The sequence below is a fragment of the Myxine glutinosa genome, chromosome 10 (assembly GCF_964187855.1).
Source record: "Myxine glutinosa chromosome 10, kmMyxGlut1.1, whole genome shotgun sequence".
NCBI lineage: Eukaryota > Metazoa > Chordata > Myxini > Myxiniformes > Myxinidae > Myxine > Myxine glutinosa.
The window spans coordinates 60,610,719-60,623,259 of NC_136270.1; the positions used below are offsets into that span (position 1 = coordinate 60,610,719).

Genomic DNA, 12,541 nt, shown 5'->3' on the forward strand with positions numbered 1-12,541 from the left:
GTCAGCCTTGGCGCGCCACCAACCAGCGCCTTCCACCGAACCTTCCAGCGACTTCCCTCCAATGAACAACCTCCTTCTTAGTTGCGTCTTCGCGCCTCCCGCAATGGTTGGAGGTTCGCGCCTACTGCGCTGACCAATCACAGGCCTTCTGGGCATGTTGCTATGCAAGTTCGTGATGCGGGCGGTGGCAGCCATCATCGGCGGTGTCCTGGCCTGGTTTCCTGTCTGTTTTCTTCCAAAGTCATTGTCAGGGAAGGGAATTTAATTAATGTGTTCAATAAAGGGCCTATCTAAGTGTCTACAGGTGTGCGTTGCCATAATAGACAGGTCCATGCCAGGCAGAAATGGCGCCGTTTTCCAGTCAAGGTTTTCTCAGTGGATTTATATACTTTTGATCATACTCTGTCGAATAAGCTTGTGGGCCACCCTGAAATTTGCCTCAAATCCAAGATGGCGGCCAAAAATCCAAAATGGCCACTAGAATAGCTAAAATAGTATTTCTGAGAGTTGCTTTTACCCATAGATGATTTTTTTTCAACTGATTGTGGCCTATTATGATAAAGAAAGATAACTCAGTCATAACTCAGCCATAAAAATTAACAATCGGTACTTTATTAACAAAATGGCCGCCGGGCAACTTCCGTATTACGGAAACTGCTATAACTTCAGTTCCGAGTGTGATATGATTATAATTTTGGTGTCCAGTCATATGTTTTTGGGGTCAAGGAATCCATATTTGTACTTTTTATTTCAGTGAAATATATATTACAATACATTTTGATTCAATTTCTTGGTTTCCATTTCAGATTCCTTGAATCCGGATGCAAAGAAATGATTCCATGAATGCGGACGCAAAGAAATGATTCCATGAATCCTGGCTTAGCAGATACAGTGAATCCTCATAAAATTACTACATAAAGACAAAACTTTTTTGGCACAGGAGAAAAGGGTTGCACAATGGCATCCACGCCGATTTTGAGTTTAGCAAGGGGCGACAAACCGTTGTGCTGCCTCTGTAATGAAACTATTAAGGACGTTGAGTCAGCTTATAATATGACTGAGGAGGGATTGCAGTCTATTCAAGAATTAGCGGGAAGATGGGTTAAAGTTGACAAGAGTCTGTGTACTCAGGCACCATATGCTGAATTTCAATCAGCCGCTGTGAGACTATCTAGTGCAGGCCATGATGTCAAGATTCATGAGAACTGTAGAATCACATTTCGGAACAGAATTGCCCGAAAGGAAGCCCAGTCTCGCAAACTTCCCGTTTCCAGTTCAGAGAATATTCATGAGTCGAATGAACCAGTTGCTGCTCCCGCGTATAGGATACGCAGGGGGTCACTTGAGAAAAAGCAAATCTGTTTCGTGTGCAACGTGGATACGAAAGATGACAGTAAACCGTACAATAGTGGTGGTCTTGGTAGATGCTCCGAGAAGAATGCTGTCAGTAAAGTAGAACGTTCAAAGGACATGAAAATCAAAGATGAAGGAGATAAGTTCCATGATGCAGCGAAGCGACTCGATGTTATTCTGAGTGGAGCATCATATGACATGTTTGCAGTTGATGTGTACTATCATAAAAGTTGTTATGACAATTTTACCTATGCATATGATAGAAAGTTGCTGTCAGCGGATGCAGCAGAGAAGGATAGATTAGCTACCGAGGTTATGGACAGCTTTTTCAAACTGTTTCACCGCATGGTAGTCAAGGATCAAAAGGCGTATTTCCTGAGAGAATTGATTGAGGACATAAAGGAGATCAGTGAAGACAATGAACTTGAGGACCCTCCGATTTCAAAAACCTGCATGTTGAAAAAACGACTGACTGAGAAATTTGGTGACGCCATCGACTTCCACTTGTTTGGGAACCGGCTAGTTGTCCATTCCACTGCGGTCAATCCGATATCGTATTCTGCGGCTACAATTGAAGGAAATGGTCTACGTGAATCTGATTTGACAATAGCATTTTCAAAGCTGATTCGTCGTAAACTTTCACAGAGGTATGATATCAAATGGCCCCTTGAACCAGATGAGCTGTTTGATCTACTCGATAGTCACAGACCTCTTCACTGTATCTTCAATGCCATTTCTTGGTCAATCAATCCCAGGAGATCTACAAACGCATTTGGGTATGCTACGGCTACAAGCAACGCTGAAGCGGAGAAAATTTCAGCTATAACTCAGAGCTGGGAAAAAATGGTCAAAGGTGAGCGATCACCATTAGGAACTGCTTTGAGTTTGACCATACATAGAATCACTGGTAGCAAAGAGGCAACTACTCTCTTGAATCGATGTGGCGTTGGAATACCATACACAGATGTCCGTGACTTGAACAATAATTGGGCAAAGTCCATCAGCATGGAGCACAAGAAGATGCTACCTCCAGGTTTCGTCAAGGGTCGAAGTGTACATATAACATTTGATAACTCAGATGGTAAACAGCAGACGCTGACGGGAGCCCAAACTACTCATCACACAACTGGTACAATATTCCAGGCTGTACATGCTGATGATACCGCCGCTGGCAACACTTCAAAACTTAAACAGTCCAATATCATTGAGCAAGAGGAGCCTGACTATGGAGCATCCAAAATCCCTAAGAAAAGAGCACCCCCTCCATCCTTTCCCGACTTCAATGATGACTACAGAGATTCACAAGTGTTACACGATGCTCTGGAACGGAATATTGCTTGGGTTCTCGTTGGTACTGTTGGTGACGACTGCCTAGAAGAATACTTTCCTGAGATTGATAAAGACGTGCTGGGACCTGTAGGTTCTTGGACTTCATTCATGAAAACTGTGACTGATTGCTCCACTACAAAGTGCAAGTTGGAGTATCTTCCTGTCGTTCCATTGCCCCCGGGAGACAATGTGATTAAATGGTACATGGACATGATAGTACAGATTGCTGAAGATCTTGAACTGGACTATATTTTTGCACATGCAGATGAGGCAATCAACAGCAAAATGTTGATCATTTCATGGCTATATCAGCATCAGGAGAGGTATGACAAAATAATACCACTCATGGGAGGATTCCATACCATTCTGGTGAACCTCAAGATTCTCTTCAAGAAGTATGGATGTCTTGGTTTGAAGGACTGGTGGGTAGATGCCGGAGCTATTGCCGATGGTTCTGTTGCTCAAGCATTTGAAGGACGTCACTACGCAAGAAGCATTCGTCTACACAAACAGTCAGATTGACCATCGGTACGTCAGTGTCAAGAAACTAACGACTCATTTTGGAGATGAAGTGTGTCAAACTCTCCCAGCATATCATAGCATTACTGGATGTGACACGACATCATTCCCATTTCGCATCGGCAAAATCAAGCCATTGAAGAAGATGTTGAAACAAGAGAAATCCCAGCTACTCTCTCAGCTGGGCAGATCAAATCAATCTTTTCAAGATGCTACCAGTGCTAAATGCTTCTTCAGAACCTGCATGTATTCTGGAAGTGAACAAGAAAGCTTTGTTGAAACAAGGATCCGAACGTACAACACTCAAAAGGTGAAATCTAGTTCCAGCATCCTTCCAGACGAGAGTAGCACCAATGAACACCTCAAGAGGAGTGACCTTCAGGCATGGGTGTGGTACCAGTGTCTCAAGCAAAACATTGAGTATCCTTCTATCACTGACAGAGGATGGGAAAATACAGATGATGGTATCAGGCCAATATGGTTTACCTGCCCGCAACTCCCTCCAAGCCTCTCCAAGAAAAAGAGCAAGAAAAGACAAATTCAAAGTAAGTATACTAAAAATATATCATTACTTTGATCATTGCTTTTCGTTCCTGTCATAAAGTTCCTCCAATGTATTCCCACTGGCAGTGCATTCATCCAGATTAAATATGTGTAACCTTCCACTTACAGGTCTCGCGGAGTATGATGCAGATTTAGAAGATGCAGTAGAAGAGAGAAGCCAGCCTTCAAGGAAGAAGAGACACAGGAATACAAGCAGAAAACATGTACAAGACAGTGAAGTTCACTGTAGAGAAAGAGAAAAGCAAGGTAGATAAGTCCAAAATGCAATCGTAATTTTGTTATTTTTATATGATTTACTGTTTTGAATCCCGACTATATCCATTCACATTTTTTATAGGTATCGGTGGGGCAGAAGAAAGAGCAGAAGAATCTGAAGTTGATGAAGAGTACCAAGGAGATGGGGAAAATTCGGAGAGCACCATGGAACAACTTTCTTCGGATACCTGTGGACTTTATTCAGACTTTCAGAGTGAAGAGAGTGATCTTGATCTTGATCTTAGTAACTGAGGATTATGTGCCTTTTGAACAACATATTTTTCCCAAAGCATAACCAAAGCCGGGGATCATATTGAATGGGAATTCAGATACATTTTATAAACCTGTGTAGTTTGGTAGACGAAGCAAAACTGACTAGGAGCCGTTCAGCGGCAGCCATCTTGGATTTATTGTTCATCCATGATTTAGGGGATGATCTATTGAGCTAGTGTCATGATAAACCAACTAAATGGATAACCAGACTTTGGAAACCAAGAAATTGAATCAAAATGTATTGTAATATATATTATGGAGCACAAGACATGACTGAATCTGCCACATCGGTGGCCAGTATTGGCAGCCATCTTAGATTTCTTTATGAACCAATGATTTCACTGAAATAAAAAGTACAAATATGGATTCCTTGACCCCAAAAACATATGACTGGACACCAAAATTATAATCATATCACACTCGGAACTGAAGTTATAGCAGTTTCCGTAATACGGAAGTTGCCCGGCGGCCATTTTGTTAATAAAGTACCGATTGTTAATTTTTATGGCTGAGTTATGACTGAGTTATCTTTCTTTATCATAATAGGCCACAATCAGTTGAAAAAAAATCATCTATGGGTAAAAGCAACTCTCAGAAATACTATTTTAGCTATTCTGGTGGCCATTTTGGATTTTTGGCCGCCATCTTGGATTTGAGGCAAATTTCAGGGTGGCCCACAAGCTTATTCGACAGAGTATGATCAAAAGTATATAAATCCACTGAGAAAACCTTGACTGGAAAACGGCGCCATTTCTGCCTGGCATGGACCTGTCTATAAGGGACAAAGGTTTGATTACCAGGTGTGACGCACAAGGGTTTAACTTAATCCCTACACTATCTAGCACACACACATCCTGGTATGTTCACAGGTATACTCTTACCCGACAAACTGGACTAAACACACAGAACTTATTACAAGGCAGATTCCTTATCACGACAGACGAAGCATGTTACCTATTCAGATCTACCTGACTCTAGATGTTGCTCTACCCTCCCGTCATAACATTATCATTACAAAGGTCTTGATAAAACCTACCGAATGGTACTATGCAAATGAGTAGGTCAATACTGATGACGTCATCAGAGGTCAAACGGTCAATTTTTGGGGCCGAGGTGAAAATCTAGGGGTTTCGATCATAAAATGGCCACTGGTACAAAACTAAAAGAGATAAATGGATGAAAATAACACTGATTTATGTTGACATATAGGGTAAGTTTTTTATAACATTAAACATTACAAATACCTTGAGGTTTTTAAATTAACCCCTTGTGTTTGAAACACAAATTTCATTAAAATGACAATTTTCGGGATTTTCTAGCATTAAGACAAGTCAACCCCAGGACTTTCTATATTATGATTTTAACCAGATATATTATTGAAATAGTTTACATTTATCTCTTAGAATGTGTATTAACCCTTAATGCACCAAATTAGTAACAATGGATACATTTTAACCCTCAGTGTACGGAATGCCAAGTTTGTGGTAAAACTACGCATAAAAAACGTATGAGTAAATCTCTCAGGCTCTCTTTAGTGAGTCATGGGTACTATAGTATTCCTGCATTGTTCCTTGTATCGCTTAAGAACAGACAGTATCTCTTGAAATTAGTAGATGAGGGAATAAAGGTAAGACAAACAATCATTGATTTCACTGATAAGTGACTACATGTATGTTGCATAATGAGATAGCAGGGCAAAACGGGATAATGTATTTCTGCTGTCCCTAATGAGTTACCATCTGTCGAAGGATGGCCTAACTATTCTTTGAAAAAATAGCAGAGCTTTTGTTTTGAGCAGATAAAGGAGAACCTATGATTTTAAAAAAAACCGAGTAGATGCCTGCTGTCTAACATGTCTAAGGCTGTGACATAGCGTGTTTGCCTCATGACTCCTCCTGATCAATCCTGGTTCTTTTTCAGGCTTTTTCTGGTCCTTGGCCAACTATGGCGGACTATGGAACTTTTATCACTCCCGTTGGTGACCCGGACTATGGAATTTGTATCATATGTCAAAAGTCAACACAAAGTTGTTTGTCAAATCTCACGAAAGCTGGCTACCCTGGTTTGTTGCATGCAGTGTCCAATTTGGATGATAATGTTGCACGCCGCCTCACTGAAGATATTGGGGATGAAGATTTGTTTTCGGAGAAATGTCCAAAGTACCACAGTGTTTGCCATAGCCAGTACACCAACAAGAAGTCCGTAAACCAGAAAAAGAAGAAGATGGTCGAATTTGCTGAGGAGAGTGCTGAAGAAGCCCGCCGATTAACTACCCGATCGAAACTAGATTCCAAAGTGGACTTGAAATCTGTGTGCTTTGTTTGTGGGAAGGACAGAGACAAGAAGGGCAATCGGAAGCTGATTCTAGTTGCAATTATAGAAAGACAAATCTCAATTTGGACTAGAGCAAAATAACTAAATGACCAGAAAATGTTACACCTCTTACAAGGTACTAGTAGATGGCTGGATTGATATGATTGCCAGGAATCCAAGTACCATAAACTTTGTTTGGACAATTTCATAAATCAGAGGGGTCTAGGTAAGATGAAAGAGGCCGAGGTTTCTTGCGCTAGCATTTTCGAAGCTGGCTTCAAATGGCTAGTTTCTGAGATAGAACAACAGATGTTTGGGGAGGGTACATTATATCTTGTGTCTCATCTGCGTGATATGCTTTGCAACTGGTTAAGAGAAAACGATGCTGATAACCGCAACTGTCGTCTAGAGCTACGCTTTCAAAATCATTTTGGAGACCGGGTCATGATAATCCCCAAATCTCAAGGCCTTTCCAATTGGCCATGTTCATCTGGTTTATCTATTGCAACAGTTTGAGAAGAAATCAGAAAATTGAAAGGTGAGTTGGAAGAATCAATATTCATGGAAGATGGAGATGGTGGTAGTGAAACTGCCACTGAGCAAGAAATTATTGACAAGCCGCAATCATACAGCAGCATTGCTGAATCATTTCACACTGCAAAGTCTAGTCGTTGTCAGGTCAAGTCTGCAACCTCCGAGATGACAAAATGTCGACAGTCTAATGAATCTGATGTTGAAGCAAACATTGTGATTTCCTATGAATATGCCCTTAGTTGTGTCCCTTGTTACTTGTACATTTGTACAATCATGTTTCCTGGATGGTAAGTGATGCTGGCGATGACTTGGGGCCTGATGGTCGGGTTCATTTAAACACAAAGATGCATGAGAAAGTTCTCAACCTCACCCAAGATATATGTGCTGCAATTGCAAAAACACAGACACCAAAGCAGATTTGAACTGCCATCCACGTTATAAAGCAGACGAGAAGTAAAGACACTGTGACTTTACTGAATCGCCTTGGTAATTGTACGAGTATAAGTTACACTGATGCGCAGAGATACATTGCATCCATGGCGAGAGAAGTGGATCAGCAAGAAGGCAGGCAGGGATTTTTCATTCCCACCAACATAATGAAAGGGGTATTCACACAGTTTGCCATTAATAATCTCGACTTCCATGAGAATAATGTTGATGGTAAAACTACCCATGGCACGACTCACATTCCATATCAATACCAGAGTATGACTACACCTAACCCTAACCCTAAGCTTCAGGCATCGTTGCCAAATCCAAAATCTCGATCTGTGGCAGTAGATGAAGATGGTTCTTTCAAACCTCGGAAAAGTTGCGTCACATCAAATGACCGAAAGCAAGGACGCTCTCTGTGTGGGTTGAAGCTGAGTCCGGATAGTGATGAGAACAACTTCAAAGAAGTGAGCAATCTCAACACTTTGCACAGGTTGTGTCAAATGGGTTCCACTGATCTTCTTGAGTTGTCCCATGAAATGAATCCAACAACCTGGAAAGATTTCCAAAAGAAAATGACTGATAGTCCTGGGACCCGCACCGTATACCTACCATGCCACACCATTTCCAGACAACTGACTTCAAAGTTTCCAACAGTAGATGTCACAGCAATGATCTTGGCCGTATACATCCTAATGGGATGTGACACTGTATTCTATCCTTACCACATTGGGAAAAGCGTGCCCTTAAAGTGGCATTTGAATGCACAGATGTCCTCGATCCTCTTGGCAGCTATGCTAACTGTGACACAGACTTGACCCCAACCTCAGACATATTCCAATCAGCCAGACTATTGTACTTTGCCTTGTATGGCAGGAAGGATTTCAATGGTACCTTAGACGAACTGCACTGCCATCTGTTTATCACGCGCAAAGGAGATCTACGTTACCTTCCTTGCACTGAGGATGCCTTTAAACACCATATTCTCCGTGGCTTGCAACAACTCGCACTCTGCAAGCGGGCAGTCCAGCCAAATCCATCCCTTCCAGATGCATCACAATTTGGTAGGACCTTGCATGACGGTTGCTTAGTTGCCCTAAAGATGACCAAGCCATCAAAACCGGGCATTATTCGGACATTCTGCAGATGCCTTTGGACATGAAAAGCAAATGCAGGGACAACTGTGCCTGCAGACAAGCTGGAACAGAGTGCAGCATTGCCTGTTTGTGTGCAGGAGACCCACTAAAATGCAACCGATTCGAAAAGTAATTTCCTACCTTTCATACATGTTTGAATCTGTACTTTGTTAAGAGCCATCCGCCTATCTCCATCTTCAATGTTATAAGCGGTCTTTCCATACTATGTTACTGTGCCAATGAAAGGCTATCCGATATATAAATCTAGACTAGGCTGTATGCATAACCAGCGATAATGTTGCTCATGGACCCACAAGTTTCTGAAATGGTTGTTGATCAAATTTGCCTGAATTAAAGGCTACAAATCTTAGAGTTACATGTGCAGTCACTTATCAGTGAAATCAATGATTGTTTGTCTTATCTTTGTTCTCTCATCTACTAATTTCAAGATATACTGTCTGTTCTTAAGCGATACAAGGAACAATGCAGGAATACTATAGTACCCATAACTCACTAAAGAGAGCCTGAGAGATTTACTCATACGTTTTTTATGCGTAGTTTTACCACAAACTTGGCATTCCGTACACTGAGGGTTAAAATGTATCCACTGTTACTAATTTCGTCCATTAAGGGTTAATACACCTTCTAAGAGATAAATGTAAACTATTTCAATAAGATATCTGGTTAAAATCATAATATAGAAAGTCCTGGGGTTGTCTTGTCTTAATGCTAGAAAAATCGCGAGAATTGTCCTTTTTATGAAATTTGTGTTTCAAACACAAGGGGTTAATTCCAAAACCTCAAGGTATTTGTAATGTTTATTGTTATAAAAAACTTACCCTATATGTCAACATAAATCAGTGTTATTTTCATCCATTTATCTCTTTTAGTTTTGTACCAGTGGCCATTTTAAGATCGAAACCCCTAGATTTTCACCTCGGCCAAAAAAATATGACCTTTTGACGTCTGATGACGTCATCAGTATTGACCTACACATTTGCATAGTACGATTCGGTCGGTCTTATCAAGACCTTTCTAATGATACCCAACATGCAACATGCATGGTCCCTTTATAGTAAACCTGTTGAAATCGGATTTTGATTTCCCCTACCCCTAACTTTTGGGCTCAATTATGTGGTTTCTTAAATTCAAATAACCCCCAAACATTTGGATTTCGCAAGAGCAAATGCAGAGCAGACCAAACTATTCCTGTGCGGGATGCTTAGGCAAACACAAATCCACCCATGGAAATTGTATAGCACGCCGGTACGGGTTTTTCAATATTTCAGTGCCTGGCTCCCCTACTATACCTTCTTGGACATCATTTCACGATTCGCACTGATCACAAGCCGCTGATCAGTCTGTTTGGTCCTACTAAGGCGACATCTGACACACTACCGCCCAGGATCATCCGCTGGTCCTTGTTTCTCGCTGCTTATGACTACACCATATGTTATAAGCCCGGTTCGTCTATCACAAATGCAGATGCCATGAGTCGGTTACCCCTTCCAGAATCCGTTGATGTTTCACCTACACCAGGATCCATTATCGCACTGATGGATCATCTGGAAGATTGTGCTGTCGATTCCGGCCAGATCCGCACTCATACTCGACGAGACCCGTTCTGTCTAGAACTGTCCAGGCTGTGCAGCTTGGATGGCATTTGCTACCTGAGGGTGACCCAGCTTTTGCGGCTTTTAAAGCACGTAAAAATGAACTCAGCGTGGAAAATGGTTGCCTACTCTGGGGATGTCGTGTCGTGATCCCGGAAAATCTGCGTTCCAGGGTCATGGATGAAATCCATGACTGTCACCCTGGAATTGTGAAGATGAAGTCACTCGCTAGAAACTATGTGTGGTGACCGAATCTTGATGCTGATATCCAACATCATGTTCGACATTGTTACCCCTGCCAGAGCACCCGGAAATAAACCCGCGGTCACAGTGTAGGGATACAACGGTGAATAAGACTTTTACGAAACTCGATCTCAAATCCGCCTATCTACAGCTCCGCTTGGACGAGAATTCGAAACAGTATCTTACCATCAACACACATCGTGGGTTGTACAGGTACCACCGACTCAGTTTTGGAGGGAAATCTAGCAGGTATTGCTCTTGGTAATTTTGGACTTAAAGGGGAGGATGTCATGTATGAAGCTGCAAATATTCACCGTTGTATCCCGACACCGTGGCCGCGGGTTTATTTCCGTTTTTCCGAAAGTTCCGGCTCAGCTCAGACAGCGCTGCGGTGAATCGGGCCTGTATCGGGAGAGTGAATAAACGTGTGCTACAATCGATCGTAGTCTGTCGAGATACCTTACAGCATAGTAACATTGAAACCCTCTAGAGAAGAAGGTAGGCCTAAATATCTGTTCTGTAGGTGAAGCTATAAGCTAAGGATATGGAGTTTTAAAGTGAGATTGTATTGCCAGATTGAGTGTTTTGATGCCAAGCTGAGATTATTTATCTATTAACGTCGTCTCATGGCTGAGGTTGTGGACACACCGTTTGGAGAGGTTCTAGGCTGGTTGGTTGGATCTTCAATGAGGAACGGAGCCCTGATGATGATCTGGGTCATAGGAAAATCTATCAATTGCTTACAAGTTAATAAATGTCTTATTTTAGGAACTGTAGATAACTATTTTGAGGTTTGTAATTTATATACAGTTAAGTATCGGGTTTTAGGAGTTGCGGATGACGAGAAGACGAGGCCATTTCTTAGGTGTTCAAAGCTCCTTTATTCTGACAGAAATCCTCACGCGAACGGAACTCATTCAGCTTTTATAGCGCCAAAACCCTCTTCGGAGGGCGTGGCTTAAACAACCGCGCGTACGTCATGCACACATCATCAAAAGCCCCACTGGCCCGTGCACGTGGATTATGTCCCAATAAGGTAACCGCTACATGCGCCCCCCCAGGATGCACTCGCACGGGGGACGGCCCCGCCGTGGGGTTGAGCCAACCGAGGGGGCTGGTCAAGGCCTCGGGGGAGGCTGCTGAGGTTCCTCGCGGGCCTCCCGAGGTTGCAGAGTAGGAGTAGTAGTTGCGCGAGTTGCAGCTGTAGTTGTAGAGTTTTTGCGAGTTGTAGTTGTAGTATGTAGTTGCACGAAGGTGACGAGCAGCAGTGCTACCACCGTCAGTGCGCGTGAAGGTTACGAGCAGCGGTGCTACCCACGTCAGTGCACGTGAAGGTTACGAGCAGCAGTGCTACCCGCATCAGTGTGCATGAAGGTTACAAGCAACAGTGCTACCCGCGTCCCTTCCAAGGATCTCGGAGAAAGCTCACCACTCTGGTCGCAGAGGAGGTGCTCGGCCGCAGTGCGGTGCGAAGGTTACGAGCGGCAGTGCCGTTGTGTCCCTTCGGAGGATCCCGGAGAAGGCTCACCAATCTGGTCGCAGAGGAGGAGCTGAGCGCAGTGCGCGCGAAGGCCATGAGCAGCAGTGCTACCCGCGTCCCTTCGGAGGATCTTGGAGAAAGCTCACCACTCTGGTCGCAGAGGAGGAGCCGAGCGCAGTGTGCGCGAAGGCTACGAGTAGCAGTGCTACCCGCGTCCCATCAGAGGATCCTGGAGAAGGCGCACCCCTCTGGTCGCAGAGGAGGTGCTTGGCCGTAGTGCGTGCAAAGGCTACGAACAGCAGTGCTACCCACGTCCCATCGGAGGATCCTGGAGAAGGCGCAACCCTCTGGTCGCAGAGGAGGTGCTTGGCCGTAGTGCGCGCGAAGGCTACGAGCAGCAGCGCACGTTGGAGAAGGCTCACCACTCTGGTCGCAGAGGAGGTGCTTGGCCGTTGTGTGCGTGAAGGCTACGAGCAGCAGTACTCGGCCTGTGTGCG

At 43.4% G+C, this 12,541-nt stretch overlaps 1 protein-coding gene across 1 annotated transcript; it reads left to right on the top strand.

The window, feature by feature from the left end:
- Nucleotides 1–988: 988 nt before the first annotated feature.
- Nucleotides 989–4,798, top strand: LOC137427985 (uncharacterized). Its single transcript, XM_068117868.2, has 3 exons — nucleotides 989–3,746; nucleotides 3,874–4,011; nucleotides 4,103–4,798. Exon 1 carries the CDS (start codon nucleotides 1,054–1,056, stop codon nucleotides 3,202–3,204), a length of 2,151 nt encoding a protein of 716 aa, XP_067973969.2. The 5' UTR covers nucleotides 989–1,053; the 3' UTR covers nucleotides 3,205–3,746; nucleotides 3,874–4,011; nucleotides 4,103–4,798.
- Nucleotides 4,799–12,541: the final 7,743 nt, after the last annotated feature.